The following is a 17,205-nucleotide window of genomic DNA, read 5'->3' as shown; positions in this document are numbered from 1 at the left end:
CAGTAGCGGCTTCGCTCAACAATACCATCTCACGACTGGGAGAGTGGTGTGGTGACCCCACGCCCCTGCTATCCGCATCCTCCTCTGAGGATGACACGGCGGTCGGATGGTCCCGGTAGGCCATTCGTGGCCTGAAGACAAAGTGTTTTTATTGTCAAATACATTCCTCTACTCATTAGTTAAATCACGATCTTACTTAACTGACTCTATAGCAGTATAGTCTGAAAGAAATCTGATTGGTGTTCAGTCTGGACTGAAGAACTTCGCTTTATTAACTGACGTAAGCTGCTTTGCTACTGCGAGGATTTCTACCTCTACGTTACTCTTGTTGGCAGCTGTTCTCGATGCGAAATCAGGTATATTTACTTCGTCTTCTTTGGTTTATGACTTTCGGGAAACTGTCACCTGTACCATTACCTTTGCTGTCGCGAAGTGAATGTATTGTGTCTTTCCGATGGCGTATTTCACTTATGACCAGAATCTCTCTGGTTTTCTGCTATATTTCGAAACAGAGTTTAGTTGTGGAGTCTACTGAAAGCACCTGTTTTTGTGTTTGTGCCAAATTTTGAACTTTTGTAAGACTTCGCCAATCTTGGGGATTTTGCATTCTCTTACATTCGGCAAGCTGTTTTCGTTGCTCCTGCAACAACGTTCTGACCTGTTTTGTGTACCATAGGGAATCAGTTCCGTCAATTATTAATTTTTCGTTATAAATATCTTCTGCAGTCGGTGCTAACACTTTCGTTATTGGTTATGAATGGAAGCTGTCTTAGATCGTTTATTTAATGAGTCTCTTCAGCTCCCTCGTTTTCCGCTTAGCGCCTGGAAGCGAACTCACCTGTGGGCTGGTCCGGGTTGAGAGGGACGAAGATGGCGTCGCGCGCGATTGTTGCCAGCATCAGCGGCGCGAGGTGCGGGCTCCAGCTGCAGCAGGCCACCACCATGTCGCCGGCGCCGACTCGCAGCACCGAGTCCTCCGCGGCCGCGCGCTGCAGCAGCCACTGAGCGCTCGCCTCCTGGGCCCCGCCTCCAGCCTCTGGGTACACCTGCGACCACGCACTCTGCTTCAGTTTCTTCAGAATTATTACCACGCGGCTGCTGCTGTGGAAGCCAGTCTGAGAACCCGTCCAATGAAATTACACTACTGGCCATTAAAATTGCTACACCACGAAGATAACGTGCTACGGACCCGAAATTTAACCGACAGGAAGAAGATGCTGTGATATGCAAATGATTAGCTTTTCAGAGCATTCACACGAGGTTGGCGCCGGTAGCGACATCTACAACGTGCTGACTCGAGGAAAGTTTCCAACCGATTTCTCATACACAAACAGCAGTTGAACGGCATTGCCTGGTGAAACGTTGTTGTGATGCCTCGTGTCAGGAGGGGAAATGCGTACCATCACGTTTCCGACTTTGACAAACGTCGGATTGTAGCCTATTGCGATTGCGGTTTATCGTATCGCGACATTTCTGCTCGCGTTGGTCGAGATCCAATGACTGTTAGCAGAATATGGAATCGGTGGGTTCAAGAGGTTAATACGGTACGCCGTGCTGGATCCCAACGGCCTCGTATCACTAGCAGTCGAGAGGACAGGCATCTTATCCGAATGGCTGTAACGGATCGTGCAACCATGTCTCGATCCCTGAGTCAACAGATGGGGACGTTTGCAAGACAACTGTGGTGTCACCGGCAGACACCACACTTGCTAGGTGGTAGCCGTTAAATCGGCCGCGGTCCGTTAGTATACGTCGGACCCGCGTGTCGCCACTATCAGCGATTGCAGACCGAGGCAGGTCTAGTGTAGACTCCCTAGCACTCGCCCCAGCTGTACAGCCGACTTTGCTAGCGATGGTTCATTGACTACTTACGCTCTCATTTGCAGACACGACAGTTTAGTATAGCCTTCAGATACGTCATTTGCTACGACCTAGCAAGGCGCCATATTCTTCAAGAATGTATTCTGAACAGATGATATTGTGAATCATGTACCGTCAAGAGCGACGTTCATCATTAATGGATTAAAGTTAAGTATGAAACTAATTGCGTCCGCTTTCTGAATTCTAATTCCTTTTCACGTTCCAGACCTCACGTCAGTATATTCCTTCCCTCCTCAGGCCAGCCTGCGTTAGCTAAGCGCGTGCATTTCGGCCTTCTCTCGTAACACAATGTGATCGTTTCATAAGCTTTGGTTACTGATAATAACTTGACAACAGTGCCTATGAGTTTAATTTGTACACCATAGCACTGAAGATGATCACTATGTGATAGAAAATCGACTTTGCTGTCAATAAATCATCAATATTACGGCCAACTCTGACCTTCTCTCTAATAATTTTGACTAATGCTGTTCGTGTTACGACTCAAATTGTGCACAACAGGCTGCATGACGCGCAACTTCACTCCCGACATCAATGGCGAGATCCATCTTTGCAACCACGACACAATGCAGCGCGGTACAGATGGACCTAACAACATGCCGAATGGACCGCTCAGGATTGACATCGCGTTCTCTTCACCGATGAGTGTTGCATTTGCCTTCTTCGTTGGAGACCTGTTTGGAGGCAACCCGGTCAGGTTGAACGCCTTAGACACACTGTCTAGAGAGTGCAGCAAGGTGAACCTCCACCTGCTGTTTTTGGGTGGCATCATGTGGGGCCGACGTACGCCGCTGGTGGTTCTGGAAGGCGCCGTAACGGCTGTACGATACGTGAATGCCATCCTCCGACCTATAGTGCAATCATATCGGCAGCATATTGACGAGGCACTCGTCTTCATGGACGGCAATTGGAGCCCCCATGTCGCTCGACTAGAGTGGTCAGCATGTTCTCCAGACATGAACCCTATAGAACATGCGTGGGATGGATACAAAAGGGTTGTTCATGGACGTGACCCACCAACCACTCTGAGGGATCTACGCCGAATCGCCGTTGAGGAATGACAATCTGGAACAACAGTGCCTTGATGAACTTGTGGATAATATTCCACGGCGAATGTAGGCATGCATCAATGCAAGAGGACTTGCTACTGGGTATTAGACGTACCAGGTGTGTACAGCAATCTGGACCACCACCTTTGAAGGTCTCGCTGTATGGTGGTACAACATGCAATTTGTGGTTTTCATGAGCAATAAAAAGGGCGGAAATGAATTTATGTTGTCACAAACATGACAGAACTGAATAGTATTAAGTGAAGCTACTTGAGCCAAAAGTGCAAACTTAACACCATTTGCAAATTGTAACAGCCCTATACTCAGATATAGTCTTGTAATTTTATTAATTTTTTAATTATACCCATATTTGTACCTTCAACTAATTGTTTTTGTAACTGTATTAACTTTTCACTATTTTTTTGTGTCTGTAGCTCTAACCATTACTTAATTTTAGTTACTGCTAATACTTTTTTCATTTTCTCAGTTTATTCTCTTCCGTTCTGAATTAGTTCTATTGCAATTATTAGTTTCTCCTTTAGTTCATTAATCACCCATCCCTTCGGTTTAAATTGTACATAACAAAAATCACTATCAGTATCACTTTAGCAAATTTCAATCTAATTGTAGCTTCCTACGATAATCACTACCAGCATCACTTTAGTAAATTTCAATTTAATTCTAGCTTCCTACGATAATCTATTAATTATTAAGCTTACTTCTCTCTGCTGGCAGCATCGGCCTCTTAAATCACTCCCTTTTCCCTTATTTCCACCCTAAGCTGTTTCAAATACGCTAATTACATTTCTCCTCTTACGACAGAGGATACACAGTGACACACAGCCGTCACTATTTTGGTCATATTCTCCTTGCACCGAATACCACTAATCCATTTTCTATACTCCCGCAACCTCAGGAAATCTCTAGCAGTCGCCTTACTTTCGGCACTCGCGGTGTCACACACAGGGCGCGCAAAATCTCGGACACCCCTGTGTTATGTCACTTGGCGGAAGCAGCGGCCAGTGCCCCTCGCGGCAGGTAGTGCCTAACAAAGGGACAAACCAGTCTGCCACCCTAGTTCAGGCTGCCCAGCGGAACGCATCAGAGCTTTTAGCAGCTCACTGCAACATCCAGTCTTTACCTGCACATTACGAAGAACTTAGCCTCCTCTTCAACCAACTAAACTACCACGTAATCCTCTTATCCGAAACGTGGTTGAAACCACACATATCCTCTGCATCTATTCATCTCCCAGGGTACACATTTCTTAGGGCAGACAGATCAAAAAAGCGAGGTGGCGGCGTCGGCGCGTATATACGAACAGATCTCAAAGCGAAAGTCTTATGTACGTCAAATCCTGCTGAAGAAAAAGAGGCTGAATTCATGTTCATTGAAATAAATATACAAAGTCGGAAATTCTTGACTGGCGTCGTGTACAAGCCGCCAAAAATAAGCTCAATGAGTTCCTTCCAGTCGGAATTACATTCACTTCAATGTCAATACGAACATGTCATCGTAATGGGTGACTTGAACATAGACCTGTTAAGAGACACTCCCTCCGCAATAAACCTAAGAAGACTGTTTAGTTGCAATAGCATGAACATTCTTCCATTACAACCTACACACCATACGGCGCACAGTCATACTCTTATAGACGTAATCGCAACGAAACAGACTGACAAAGTAAGAGATGTTGGTCAAACATCGGCCCCTGGCCTCTCAGCACATGATGTAATATTCCTGGCCTACTCTGTGCAGCCCCCAAGGATCAAATCGCGTTACATAACTTGTAGGAACATGAAACGTATTGACCTTGACGCTCTAACAGCCGATTGCTCAGAAATCTCATGGCATCAAATAATCAGAAAACCCACAATCGACGGCAAAATTAATGAACTTGGTGATAAACTCACTGCCCTCTATGACAAACATGCACCTGTGCGCACAATCCGTGTAAGAAAATCTCCTGCTCCATGGCTGACAGCTGAATTACGTCAAATGATGACTAATAGGGATGCTGCCCACAGGCATTTCAAGGCAGATCCGAAACCCGAGCGTTTCGAAGAATATAGAAAGCTACGGAACAGAGTGAAACAATGCATTCGCAATGCTAAAATCAGGCACGCTCGCTCCCTTGTATGCAGCGATCTGACGCCCACGACTCTATGGAAGAATCTCCGTAGCTTGGGGGTCGGAAAGGCAAAATCGGAAACCACTTTTCATGTGTCAGCTAACGAATTAAATGAATTCTTCTCTGCACCTCTGAATACCAGCACAGCTGATAATTACCGTCCACAAGAATCCCTAAACAGGATAACTAACAACGATACCTTCCATCTAAAACATGTAACAACAAATACGGCAAGAAAAGCAATAATGAGAATCTCTTCTGATGCAATAGGCAACGACAGTATCGGTATAACCATGATTAAGAATGTTGCCGATATCTTAGTGCCTGTCTTAACTGACATATTTAATTTTTCCCTCGTGAACGGAATATATCCCACTGCATGGAAAAGAAGCCTAATTCGACCCATCCCTAAGATCGAAAACCCGCAACTGCCTAGTGATTACCGACCAATTAGCATACTGCCTGCTGTTTCCAAAGCACTTGAATATATTGTTCATGACCAAATCACTGAACACTTGCATGAATTCAGCCTATATGACAAATTTCAATCCGGTTTCCGTAAACATCACAGCACAAACACTGCTCTAATTAAAGTAACTGATGACCTGAAATATGCCATCGACAATCGAAAGGCAACAATATTGACGCTACTGGACTTCAGCAAAGCTTTTGACACTGTTAACTTTGACATAATGCTCAGAAAAATGCAACAGCTTAATTTCTCTGAAAGTGCAATGAGATGGTTTGAAAGCTACTTAAAAGACAGACAGCAATGTGTTGTCTGCGTAAATGAAAAATCTTCCTGGAAACATGTTTCCTCGGGAGTGCCACAAGGATCAGTCTTAGGACCACTTTTGTTTTCTTTATATGTCAACGATATTTCATCGGTTCTGTCCTCCTGTAAATATCATTTCTATGCCGACGACCTCCAGCTCTACCTAAGCGTCAGACCTGAAGATGTAAACACTGCAATCGCTCAGATGAATGATGATCTGTCTTCAGTAGTGACATGGGCGAAAAACCTGGGGCTTAAACTAAATGCAAAAAAGACGCAAGTAATCTTAATAGCCCATCAGAAATTAATAAGTTCAGATTTCCGCGAACGGCTACCTCCTATTCTGCTCGACGGTACTCCAATACCATATCAGAAAACAGTGAAGAACTTGGGTGTAACTTTGGATGAGCATCTCAACTGGGCGGAGAATACAGTCGCAGTGTGCCGAAAGACGTCTGCTTGTCTCTATGCTCTCAAAAAGTTTCGGAACATATTTCCACAGGACTTGAAACGCCAGCTCGTGCAAGCACTCGTTCTACCGAACCTCCACTATTGTGATGTGATTCAACAAGGCATGAGCAGTGAAAACAAAAGACGGCTAGAGCTAACCATGAATGCCTGTGTGCGTTACACCTGCAACATTCGCCGATACGATCATGTTAGTGCTTCATACTCCCAGCTAGGGTGGCTGCGGCCGGACAAATTGCGCGACTACCACACTCTATGTCTACTCCACCGACTCCTCGAGGCGCAAACACCCCAGTACCTTGCTTCAGAGATTAAAAACCTGTCATGTCATCATAATCGAAACACGAGGTCACTCTTATTTGGTATCCTAACTGTGCCCACTCACAAAACAAAAACTTTTGCAAACTCCTTCTCAGTTGCCGCTGTCCGCCTCTGGAACAAACTGCCCCTTACCTTGCGCAAAATTCAATATCCTGCTGCTTTTAAGAAGAAGTTGAAGCATTTCCTACTATCATCCTTATAACGTTCTCCACAAAATTAATGTACAAGGACAATCCCCTCATCTGTCAAATAGCAAAGCTAGCGTCTCCTATGTTGCTCCTGAGATGCCTTCCTCTTCATCTATCTCTATTAGCCACGCAATATTCTTTTCCTTTATATTTCCTTAATTATGTTTCATCATGTCTCTCTATTCTTCTCCTCCCTTCACCATGAGTCTCCCTCATACTCCCTGCTGCCAGCACTCCTATCTCAAATCTGCCTGTTCAATAATGTCTAATTATAACAGTACTTGTGATCTAAGAATATAAACTCTATATGTATGTATTTTTCCAGGTGTACCTTTCAAATTGTTTATTTCACTTTTTGTACTAGATGTAGTTTAACATGCCTACTAAAACATATGAATGTAAAATAAGTAGAACGCCTGGTTAGATGTAAGAGAGGGCCTGATGGCCCTAATCTTGCCAGGTTAAATAAATAAATAAAAAAATAAATAAATAAAAATAAATATTCCAATTTTCTGAACAAGTTTCGGAACTTTTAGAACCGATGTGATGCAATGCATTTTTTATGTGTATTTGTAACAGTATTACAGCAAACTGTCAAACCTAATGAGCACAACCACGAAAGTACGTCAACGCGATCATATTGACTCAGCCATTCGAGACAGTAGCTACTGCTTTCGCTAAAAATTTTTTCGAAATAATCCTAGTAATTGAGGAAAGAAGGCAGCACCAGTCAAGGAACAGAGAGCGACATGTCCGTACATTTTTCTCATACGAAATGAGTCCAGCTCTCAGGTGATAGGTGGTTTGCATGTCAAGAAAATCATGGACCGTCTGCCAACAACACGAAGTTGCGGCCAGACCTATGATCGGGCTTGGTCTGCAAAGTGTTAAAGGTGACATGCAAACACAGTGGGTCACTCCTCAAGTGCTGACACCTTGTTACATATAACGTGGAGCAATGCTGGGTGCGACTGCTCACAGGTATGATATGAACGCGACATTCTGTCGACAGCTGACTAAGTGACTAATCACTGAAATGCAGAAGACGACGCATTTTCAAGTCCTGAATTGGCACACGTCAATAAACTGTGGCCCAACTATTAATCACGCTCACTTTGTTGATGGAGTTTAACGCTGACCTCTACTAGCAAACTCGAGACAAAAAAATGTAAGTCAGTACTAAAAACGAATGTAATTTCTCATTTTCATTGATTACCTGAAACTATCCTCACTCGCTGTATGAGTTGGAGCGATATTAACCTATGAACAGTCCTTGTTAGCACGTTAGAGGCAACAAAGGTGCACTTCAAAAGATGAAAGAATGAGAGAAACAAAAAGTAAGAGCAAATAAAAAGTCAATAAGATGATGAAAATGCAAAGTAGTAAAAGTGGTAGTACTACAGGTAAACCAATTAACTCAATAAAATAATAATCAAACTCTTAGAAAGATTCTAATTAATATGGCGCTTAAAGCCTTGTCGTTCTAACACGATTGTCGATTGATTCGCGGTAGACTTAACATGTTGGCACTGACGTTACAAAAATATAGTTTTGAAGTAAAATACCAACTAGGGAAACGAAACATCATAGCAGATGTGCTCTCTATATTGGCAGTCTGTATAGATATTACTTTGCAATGGTAAATACATCAGTACATCAGTTATCAGGTATATTCCATTTAAAATTTATTTGAAAAGGACTCTACAGGATATGAGGAATGAACAAGCTGATGACTCCAGTTTGAAGATGATTAAAGCTGTTCGTTTTTGGAGCATCACGTGCAACTAGCTTTGCGAAAGAAGCGGCGACACTTTCTGCGCAACCCACCCATCATTTTGCTCGACAATGCGCGGGCGCATACAGCGCAAGCTGTGCTACTCTGTTCAGTCGATGGGACTGGGAGGTACTGTACCATCCACCGTACTCCCTGGACTTAAGTCCTTGCGACTTTGATTTTGTTGTGTCGGCAGACTTGCCAACACTACGCACACTAATTGAAAGAGGCGGCCAAGATGCACGCACTAACTCACGAAGGATGGAGTGAGGTCTGAAACAGGAGACTTAATGAATGCTATAAAGAAAAGTACGTAGCTCCTTTGGTACTTATCTTTTAATCCATCCTTTGTATACATCGTTCTTTATGAGACATCTGGAGATTGTGGCGATACAAGTGAGACTCTTTAGATACAAGCTATCTAAGGCTAATGGCGCCTTGCTAGGTCGTAGACATGAACTTAGCTGAAGGCTATTCTGTCTCTCGGCAAATGAGAGCAAAGGCTTCGTCCGTATAGTCGCTAGCAACGTCGTCGTACAACTGGGTCGAGTTCTCGTACGTCTCTCGAGACCTGCCGTGTGGTGGCGCTCGGTCTGCGATCACACAGTGGCGACACGCGGGTCCGACATGTACTAATGGACCGCGGCCGATTTAAGCTACCACCTAGCAAGTGTGGTGTCTGGCAGTGACACCACAGATTTCATTCCGAAGATGAAGGAACCACTTCGTGACATTCGCTTCAGAACTGTTCCAGATATTCGACAGGCAGTAGACCGCTCCATTCGCACCATCAACAGATGAGGCTCTGTTAACAGTATACTACGCCTTCCACATCGCTGGCAACGGGTTCTGCACAACGCTGGTGACTACTTTGAAGGACAGTAACTCTCTTGTATCGGTTGTGAATAAATAGATACGACTATTTAAGTTCCAACCTACGTAGATGACAAAACGCATGTACATTATTACTCTGAGCTCAGCTAAAGGAGGGTTTATATACGTGTTAGTGGCACTGAACGTCTTATCAAAATACGTAAAAGCATATCCTCTAAGGAAAAGTACAGTGTATGCTATAAAAAGTTATGAAGAAAGATTTCTTATAAAATGTTGGTAAACCAAGAAATGTCGTTAGTGATAAAGATCCACAGACTGGATCATAAGTGTCGTAAGACTTATTAACGTTGCTAATACTAGTATTTCAAAGGAATTCAACACAGTAACCTCGGTTCACATATTTGTTCACAGCGCCCAATACATTTTCAGTTATATGTACTTGCTGCAGAGGGCAGTACAGTCTACAGTTTTCTGAACAGCACCAACATATAGCGTAGGAATCACTTATTCCCAGCATCCTCGCCACCATGGTCTATGTAAAGGTGGATGAAAAGCTGGACTGGTCGACAGATGTTGGTGCGATCCGGCTGCCGGAGAATGATGCATCTTACTTTGTCATCTCTGCCATGCCACACCTCTTTCATCACGGCTCTTTTCACCAAGAATTGTGGTTTAATATCCTCCTGAAGTAAAACATTCCCAACTCCTTGTTTCCTTCTTGAAGCACCTTATGGTAGCTTCTTAGTAGCAGGAGGTACTCCTTTTTCCACCTACGTCAAATGTTGTCATTGATCTTTTGCCTTAGAACTTCATTTCAAGATTCCTTCCAGTTACTGGTTCTGGCCTGCATGGAATGGTTATCAGTTTACCACCCTTTAAGAAGTGAGCTGGTGTCAGTGCCATATCAATCTTTCCTTGAGTGATGGGTCTTGAGTTCACTGCAGCTTCTATACCTATCAAAATGTTGTTAAGGCTCTCTTCACCCACTCGATGGCGACGAAGCACCTTCCTCAGATAACGCTTGATGGAACCTATCAGATGTTCCCATCAGCCTCGCCATCAAACCGCCCATGGTGGTCACTTCCAGATGGTTCCATGGTGAGCACAGTACTTCTGTATGTCAGAAGTCTACCGGTGGACGTATTGACGACAAGTTCAACATGAATTGCACATGTTGTGGCGCACATGAATAGGACCATATACAATATCTTGACATGGTGTCCAGTTTTAGCATATAATGGTCCAGCGATATCATTGCCTGTTACTGCAAATGGTGTTGCAAGTTGAACTCTGTCCAGTGTTAGTAGAGTCTCCATTTCTTCATATCGACGACTGTATATTATTTAGAGGGCAAGCAAGAGCGAAGAACTCTCCGAATACCTTGTTCTTGCAAAATCCAGAATTCTTTCCCCAGTTCTCCAATAACAATGCGTCCATCAATTTGATGCAGTATTATATGCATGTGTTTGATGAGAAACTCAGTGAAATGACGACGTCCGTCCACTGCAATTGGCTAGTTCTCTGAGTTGTACGGTGCAGCCGATTGTAGGTTACTACCCACCCGAGTCACGCCATCCGACAGCAAAGTATTGTATCTAGCAATTTTCGATTCTTTGGGTAACTGTTCTCCCTTACGCGATGCTGAGAGCTAGGCATGGAACAGCTCGCCTTGCACTTTTCAGAACTGGTGTGTATGGCCGTTTTGTAACTCCAGAGGACTCAAATTACCAGTATTCCTAAACTTATTCTTCGTGGTCTCAATAATTCGAAATACAAGAGCAGTAACGTGCAATGTTCCCTCATAGGAACTAGATTTTGGAATGTTGAACAGGGGATCAGCGATGGTGATCAGAGTGCATTTTTCCGGGTTTTGGCTTCTGCACTGATTTAGTTGGAGGTGGAATGTCAAGCGGCCATGACTGTTTGTCTTCTGAAAGCCAGATGCCAAGTGTTACTGGTAGGTCTGCTTCAAGTCCCCATGTGAGATGATCTGCGGGTTTTTGATTTCCAGACCAGTGCCTCCATTGACTTAACGTTGTGGAGGCTACTAGTTCTGCAAATGAAAGTGTTCGATTTGCGTGGGTCATTTTGTTCCCACTCCAAGGTGACTGTTGAGATGCTCCACAGAGGAGCTTTGTTGGCATCAAACCCTGTTTCGTAGCAAAAGCAACGAAAGAGTCGTAAGCCAAACAATGCTCCAAGTAATTCCAACCTAGGTAGGGCTACCTTCTTGATTGGAGGCAGCATGTTCTTCCTGCAAACAATGCGTGCTCTGTAATCGACTTCAGTAGTTGTCCTTACATACAGGATAGTATAATAGGATCTTTCAGGCGCTCATGCACTTCTGTAGAGTCTTGTGTCTCTCATAGCTATCCATCGGGTAATGCACAAGGATGATAAATGATGAAATTTCGAGGCCCAAGAGTGCCAACCACGTGCAAGATCTTGAAAGACAAGCTTAGCAACAATCCCAATGGGTATGAACGGACCAAGGGGGTCATAAAACTGAGCGGCTGGTCGAAGAACGTTTCTCTTGGTTGCCAGTTTGTCTGTTAGGGCTTCCGTTATATTTTGGTAGGCAGTAGAGTCATCTTCTGTACTGCGATTGATTCCCCGGTTTGCATTGTGGACTTGGTTCCTGGGTCTTTGGCATGCTTTGTTGGCTTCAGTTATTTTGAATTAGTCACCCATTTGGGAAGTGGAAGGCTTATTTGCAGTGATAGTGCTGTCATTTCATGATAAGCAGTTGAAGCATCGTCACGTTCTCACACTAGCTACAGTGTAGTCTATGAATATACAGCAGAACTGTCAATGAGTACTGACACTCGTGGATATTTATCACTGTTTAGTGCTGTTAGCTCCCTTATAGCAGCTGACAAAAGGAATGAGCCTGGCCGAAGTCCAAATGGCTAACGTTTGAAGCGATATGTTATCACGTCAGTTTGTTCAACACGATACCAAAGGAACCTACTGAAATCTCTGTTCTCTTCGTTCATGGTCAACTATAAGAAGAAATCGCCAGTCATATTCTCTCTTTCCCCAAGTCTCCAATAAAATTGCCCATTAGAATTTTCATGTGATTTTGTGAAATTTTGAAAATTATATTTTCTACCTTTTCTCAAGACTTATTTACTTTTACTGGGTTTGTTTTATTTCTTGGTTGATCGGCATATTAACATTAATTACTGTGCAAATTTTATTTGGGGGAGGGGAGGGGGGAGAAGGAGGGAAGGAGGGAGAGAGGGAGAGGAGGGAGGAGAGAGAGAGAGAGAGAGAGAGAGAGAGAGAGAGAGAGAGGGGAGGGGGGGGGGGTAAACAGTAGCTCGTACCAGACTCGAAACCTGGATACGTTCTTGCAGCTAGTTAGTAGCTACTCTTCCGCTGGCGTTACCTACTTTTTTGCATCTATAGATTTTATTGACGATGAACATCATGATGTATAATGCGTAAGTTGGAGAAAAGGTTACATTTTGCTGTTGTCATGATCATCAATCCGAAGACTTGCTTGATGCAGCCCTCCACCCAACTCTACCTTGTGCAAGCCGCTTCAAATCTGCATAACTCCTGCAACCTACGTATATCTACACTTGCTTGCTGCTTTACCCCCGCCCACTCCCGAAACATTTCCCTCCATTACAAAATTAACGATTCTTTGGTGCCAGAGTGTGTGTCCTATCAACTGATTCCTTCTTTTAGTCTATTTAAGTCATACATTCCTGTTCTTCCCAGCTCGATTCGGTATTTCCGCATTACCCAATCTACCCACCTAATCTTCAGCGTCCTTCTTTAAAACCACATTTCCAAAGCTGCTATTTCCTTTTTGCGAATTTTTTATTGTCCGTGGTTGACAACCGTACAGTGCTACATTCCAGACAAATACCTCCACAAAAGACTCCCCAACTTATTTCTAAATTGGATGGCAATAAATACATCTTTTTTTCAGAAAGGTTTTTCTAGCTATTACCAGTCTTCATTTTATATCCTCACCACTTCAGCCATTGTCAGTTACTTTGCTTCCCAAATAACAAAAATCTGACTATTTTGAACTACTACTAAATGCTGACATTTACATGTGTGTAATTATTTGATTCTCTTTAATAATTCGGAGTTATTATTGAGAAACAATGTTATTCTGCATTTGTAAACAATGGTGTTATTTATTATGCATGGTATTACCATGGACAGATTATCAGAGTTTTTTACCCGTATTTCACTTCTTTCTGTAAGAAAGCTAGATTGACTGGAGATTCATGGATATCATTTTGCACCTATTTGTGAAAACCACTTCCAAACCGCAAGGGATTGTTAAAAAGAAATTTCATGAGAGAATTTACAGAATAGTTATAATTAAAGTTTAGCTATTTGAGAGAGCCCACATAACAACTGAGTAATTGTAAGTGTGGCGTGCGAGTATTGCGGTTTGATTGCGTTTTGAAAAATTACAGCAATATTACAATAAAACTAGTTACTTATTATTAATGTAACTTGAAGCTTTATTTAATCACTGCTTTTCCCGGCTAATGATCGTGATTTTGTTAAAGAAATCTCCACCTGGGAACGTGTAGCATTGTTGTCTGTCAATCAGTGTAAATGGCACTAATTTCATGGAAAAAAGTAATCATATACAACCAGCAAACAAGCTAAATATATGATAAGTAATCTGAACTAAACAAGAGTAATGAAGTAATGATTTTTAGTAATTTTCAGTGCTGTTGTATAATAGTCTTTTTACTAGATGCAGATCGTTTATCGAATTTAACGCTACTGTTATTCGAGGTGGCAACACTTTTCTTTAAGCAAAATGAACAGTTTCGTCGCACAATACCACACGCACACAACACTAATGTATTTTTTCTGTCAGAATATTTCATAAAAGTTGTTACGAAATAACCAGGCTTCCTACATCAGCATATAAGAATTTGTATCACGAAAGATGCTTTTTGCATTCATAGAAGTTCACTATAGAGATTATTCACAATCTAACTGGAATGTATTACCTCAGAGTGGGTTTTGGACATCCAATACACAATTATTATCGCAATTATGACCACCAACATTTATGTCTGTATAGAAAATGAATTTAAAACTGCCGCTGCAATATTTCACCAAGATGGCGGCAAACATAAGACAATCATTTACCGATTCTGCTTCAACAAATGGCTCTGAGCACTATGGGACTCAACTGCTGTGGTCATAAGTCCCCTAGAACTTAGAACTACTTAAACCTAACCAACCTAAGGACAGCACACAACATCCAGCCATCACGAGGCAGAGAAAATCCCTGACCCCGCCGGGAATCGAACCCGGGAACCAGGGCGTGGGAAGCAAGAACGCTACCGCACGACCACGAGATGCGGGCTGTTCTGCTTCAACCCCTGTTTCACTACTAACAAATAATATATATTAAATCTATTTGTACCTACACTACATACATTAACATTTCAAAACATTTCTCAATGTTAATCGCTTATTATTCAGCATTTACTAATAAACCGCGCTGTACATCAATAGCGCTAATGGCCGCGCTCCTTTGTAGCTTATCAGGAAACTTAACATTTATATAGGTCGAGAATCACTCTGAAATAAAACTCCAAACAAAGATTCATTTCAATGACACATAAACTCTAGTTTTGAAATATCTAATTAGCAACATAACACATTTTTTTACAGACGTCTGTGTTACGAGACATTAGTCACATCGTATCAGTACAACAGCTCGAAAAGGAGGAGGATTATTCCATAACAGATAACAAATGATTGAGATTTTCATTATCTTTTTCCATGGATATTGTCTGAGATATAATTTTTTACAAAATATTAAATTATGTCATTGACCATAATTATTTATTATTTTACTAACGATGAATGCCTTTTTGTTAATACCATGAGAATGTTCTTTCATATTCCACACACAATGCTGTCGTGAATATTATTCTGAATAAAATATGGGCGTGGATATTACATACGACTTTGAAACTTTGTGGCAAAATTTGTAAGGATGTACGGAAGAGAAATAACAAATGAACCTTTGGAAGAAACATTTCGATTTCGACAAGAGAGGGTAAAACTTGTAAATTGTGTACCACGTTTATTTTTCAGCTCACAAACATTGCTCAATGTGACGATCATTTGCATCCACGACAGCCTGGAACCGCACTAGAGATTGCTATACTGCTGCCCGAAACAGTGGGCTATCGAATGTTCAGCTATCGTGACAAAGCTAGTGCACTGCTTGATGGTCGCAAATTGATCCAGCGTTCTCAGCCGTGCCAACAGCAATTTTTTAAGCAATTTTTGGCGCAACTGATCGTCGGCGTCTTCCATGAATAATTCCCAAAGCGCCAGTTAACTTCCGAATTATGTTCTTCAACGCTGGTTCGGAAAGAGGACCTCTGCGTATTTCTTTAATGCACCGATACTCGCGAAGAGCAGAACTATTGCTGTTGTTTTAATGTAAAACACTGATTTTTGCTCTTCAACCCTACCCTCCGCCACACACCGTCAGGTGGCTTGCGGAGTATGGATGTAGATGTAGATGTAGATACGTCGCCGTACTAGTAACGGCACCTAATGGCAAATCATGACACTAACATTACTAACAATGCAAATCCTACAGCGCGCTGTCTGATCGTTATTCCTATACAGTTGGGAACCGATTTGGTAAATAGTTTTTAGTATACGCGGGCTCGAGTAGCCAGAGTTTAATTATAACCACCTTGTGTTATGTGGCTGTGGGTAATACTCAAAGTTTCTTAAAGTGGCACTTATAAAATGTACGTCTGCGAACCCCGCACATAATTCGAATTACTTTCTTTTGTGACGTGAATAATTTTGGCTTACGTGACGATGAACATCATGATGTATAATGCGTAAGTTGGAGAATTTTGAACATGTGTATCATTGTTGATAACAAGCACGTAAAAAAGTCAAAGCCTACTGTGCCCGAGTACTGATGCCCACATGACAAGTTGGACTGAATTCTATCTCAGACGCTGATAAGTATATTAAAGTATTGCACGATACGTGGCCGAGCGGTTCTAGCCGCTTCATTCTGGAACCGCGCGACCGCTACGGTCGCAGGTTCGAATCCTGCCTCGGGCATGGATGTGTGTGATGTCCTTAGGTTAGTTAGGTTTAAGTAGTTCTAAGTTCTAGGGGACTGATGACCTGAGATGTTAAGTCCCATAGTGCTCAGAGCCATTTGAACCATTTTTGTTGCACGATATAATACAGTAACCAGTTCGAGTGTTAGAAGTAAATATAAATCGTTAAGTTTAGAAGGCAAAATGAGATTGGATTTTATCAACGAAGCCGGTGCTTCTGCCCGGAGCACTACAATATGGTATGGTGTTAAAGGAATAGAACATTCAGATTTTCGAGTTAATTTGGAACTAAAACCATGGAGTATATCCGTGATTGGGTGGGTGAAGATGAAGAAACGTTCGGCAACCAAATCCTGACGGTGGAAGAAATAAAAGAACAGGCACATGGAGTTTAGTAGCAATGAAAACTGTTGAACATAAGGGACAATTTGTACACACTTATCAATTTTGCTAACAATAATCCAAAATCACAGTCCAGTCACATTAATGTGACCCCGGTCTATATTAGACGTCAACGTGCAGTAACCATTCACAGAGGTCAGGTTGCAGTACTATCAGTGGAGGGTATATAAAGCATATCGGGGGGGGGGGGGGGGGGGGGACGTAGAAAACAGTGCACTCGTGATCATAATGAGGAAATGGAGCGATATATTTGAGATCTGAAAGAACATAATCATTGGT

General features: G+C 42.5%; 1 protein-coding gene across 2 annotated transcripts in view; it reads right to left on the bottom strand.

Moving 5' to 3' along the window:
• The window catches only part of LOC126198879 (probable 4-coumarate--CoA ligase 1), a 143,361-nt gene that overhangs the window by 66,490 nt on the left and 59,666 nt on the right, over window positions 1-17,205 (bottom strand). For both annotated transcript variants that reach the window (XM_049935483.1, XM_049935485.1), the window contains exon 3: window positions 839-1,046. In XM_049935483.1, coding sequence (XP_049791440.1) covers window positions 839-1,046 — 208 coding nt within the window. The remainder of the gene's footprint in view (window positions 1-838; window positions 1,047-17,205) is intronic.

This window comes from Schistocerca nitens, chromosome 8, assembly GCF_023898315.1.
Source record: "Schistocerca nitens isolate TAMUIC-IGC-003100 chromosome 8, iqSchNite1.1, whole genome shotgun sequence".
Taxonomy (NCBI): Eukaryota; Metazoa; Arthropoda; class Insecta; order Orthoptera; family Acrididae; genus Schistocerca; species Schistocerca nitens.
The sequence above is the reverse complement of the archived record's forward strand: the minus strand, read 5'-3'. Positions and strand labels throughout refer to the sequence as shown.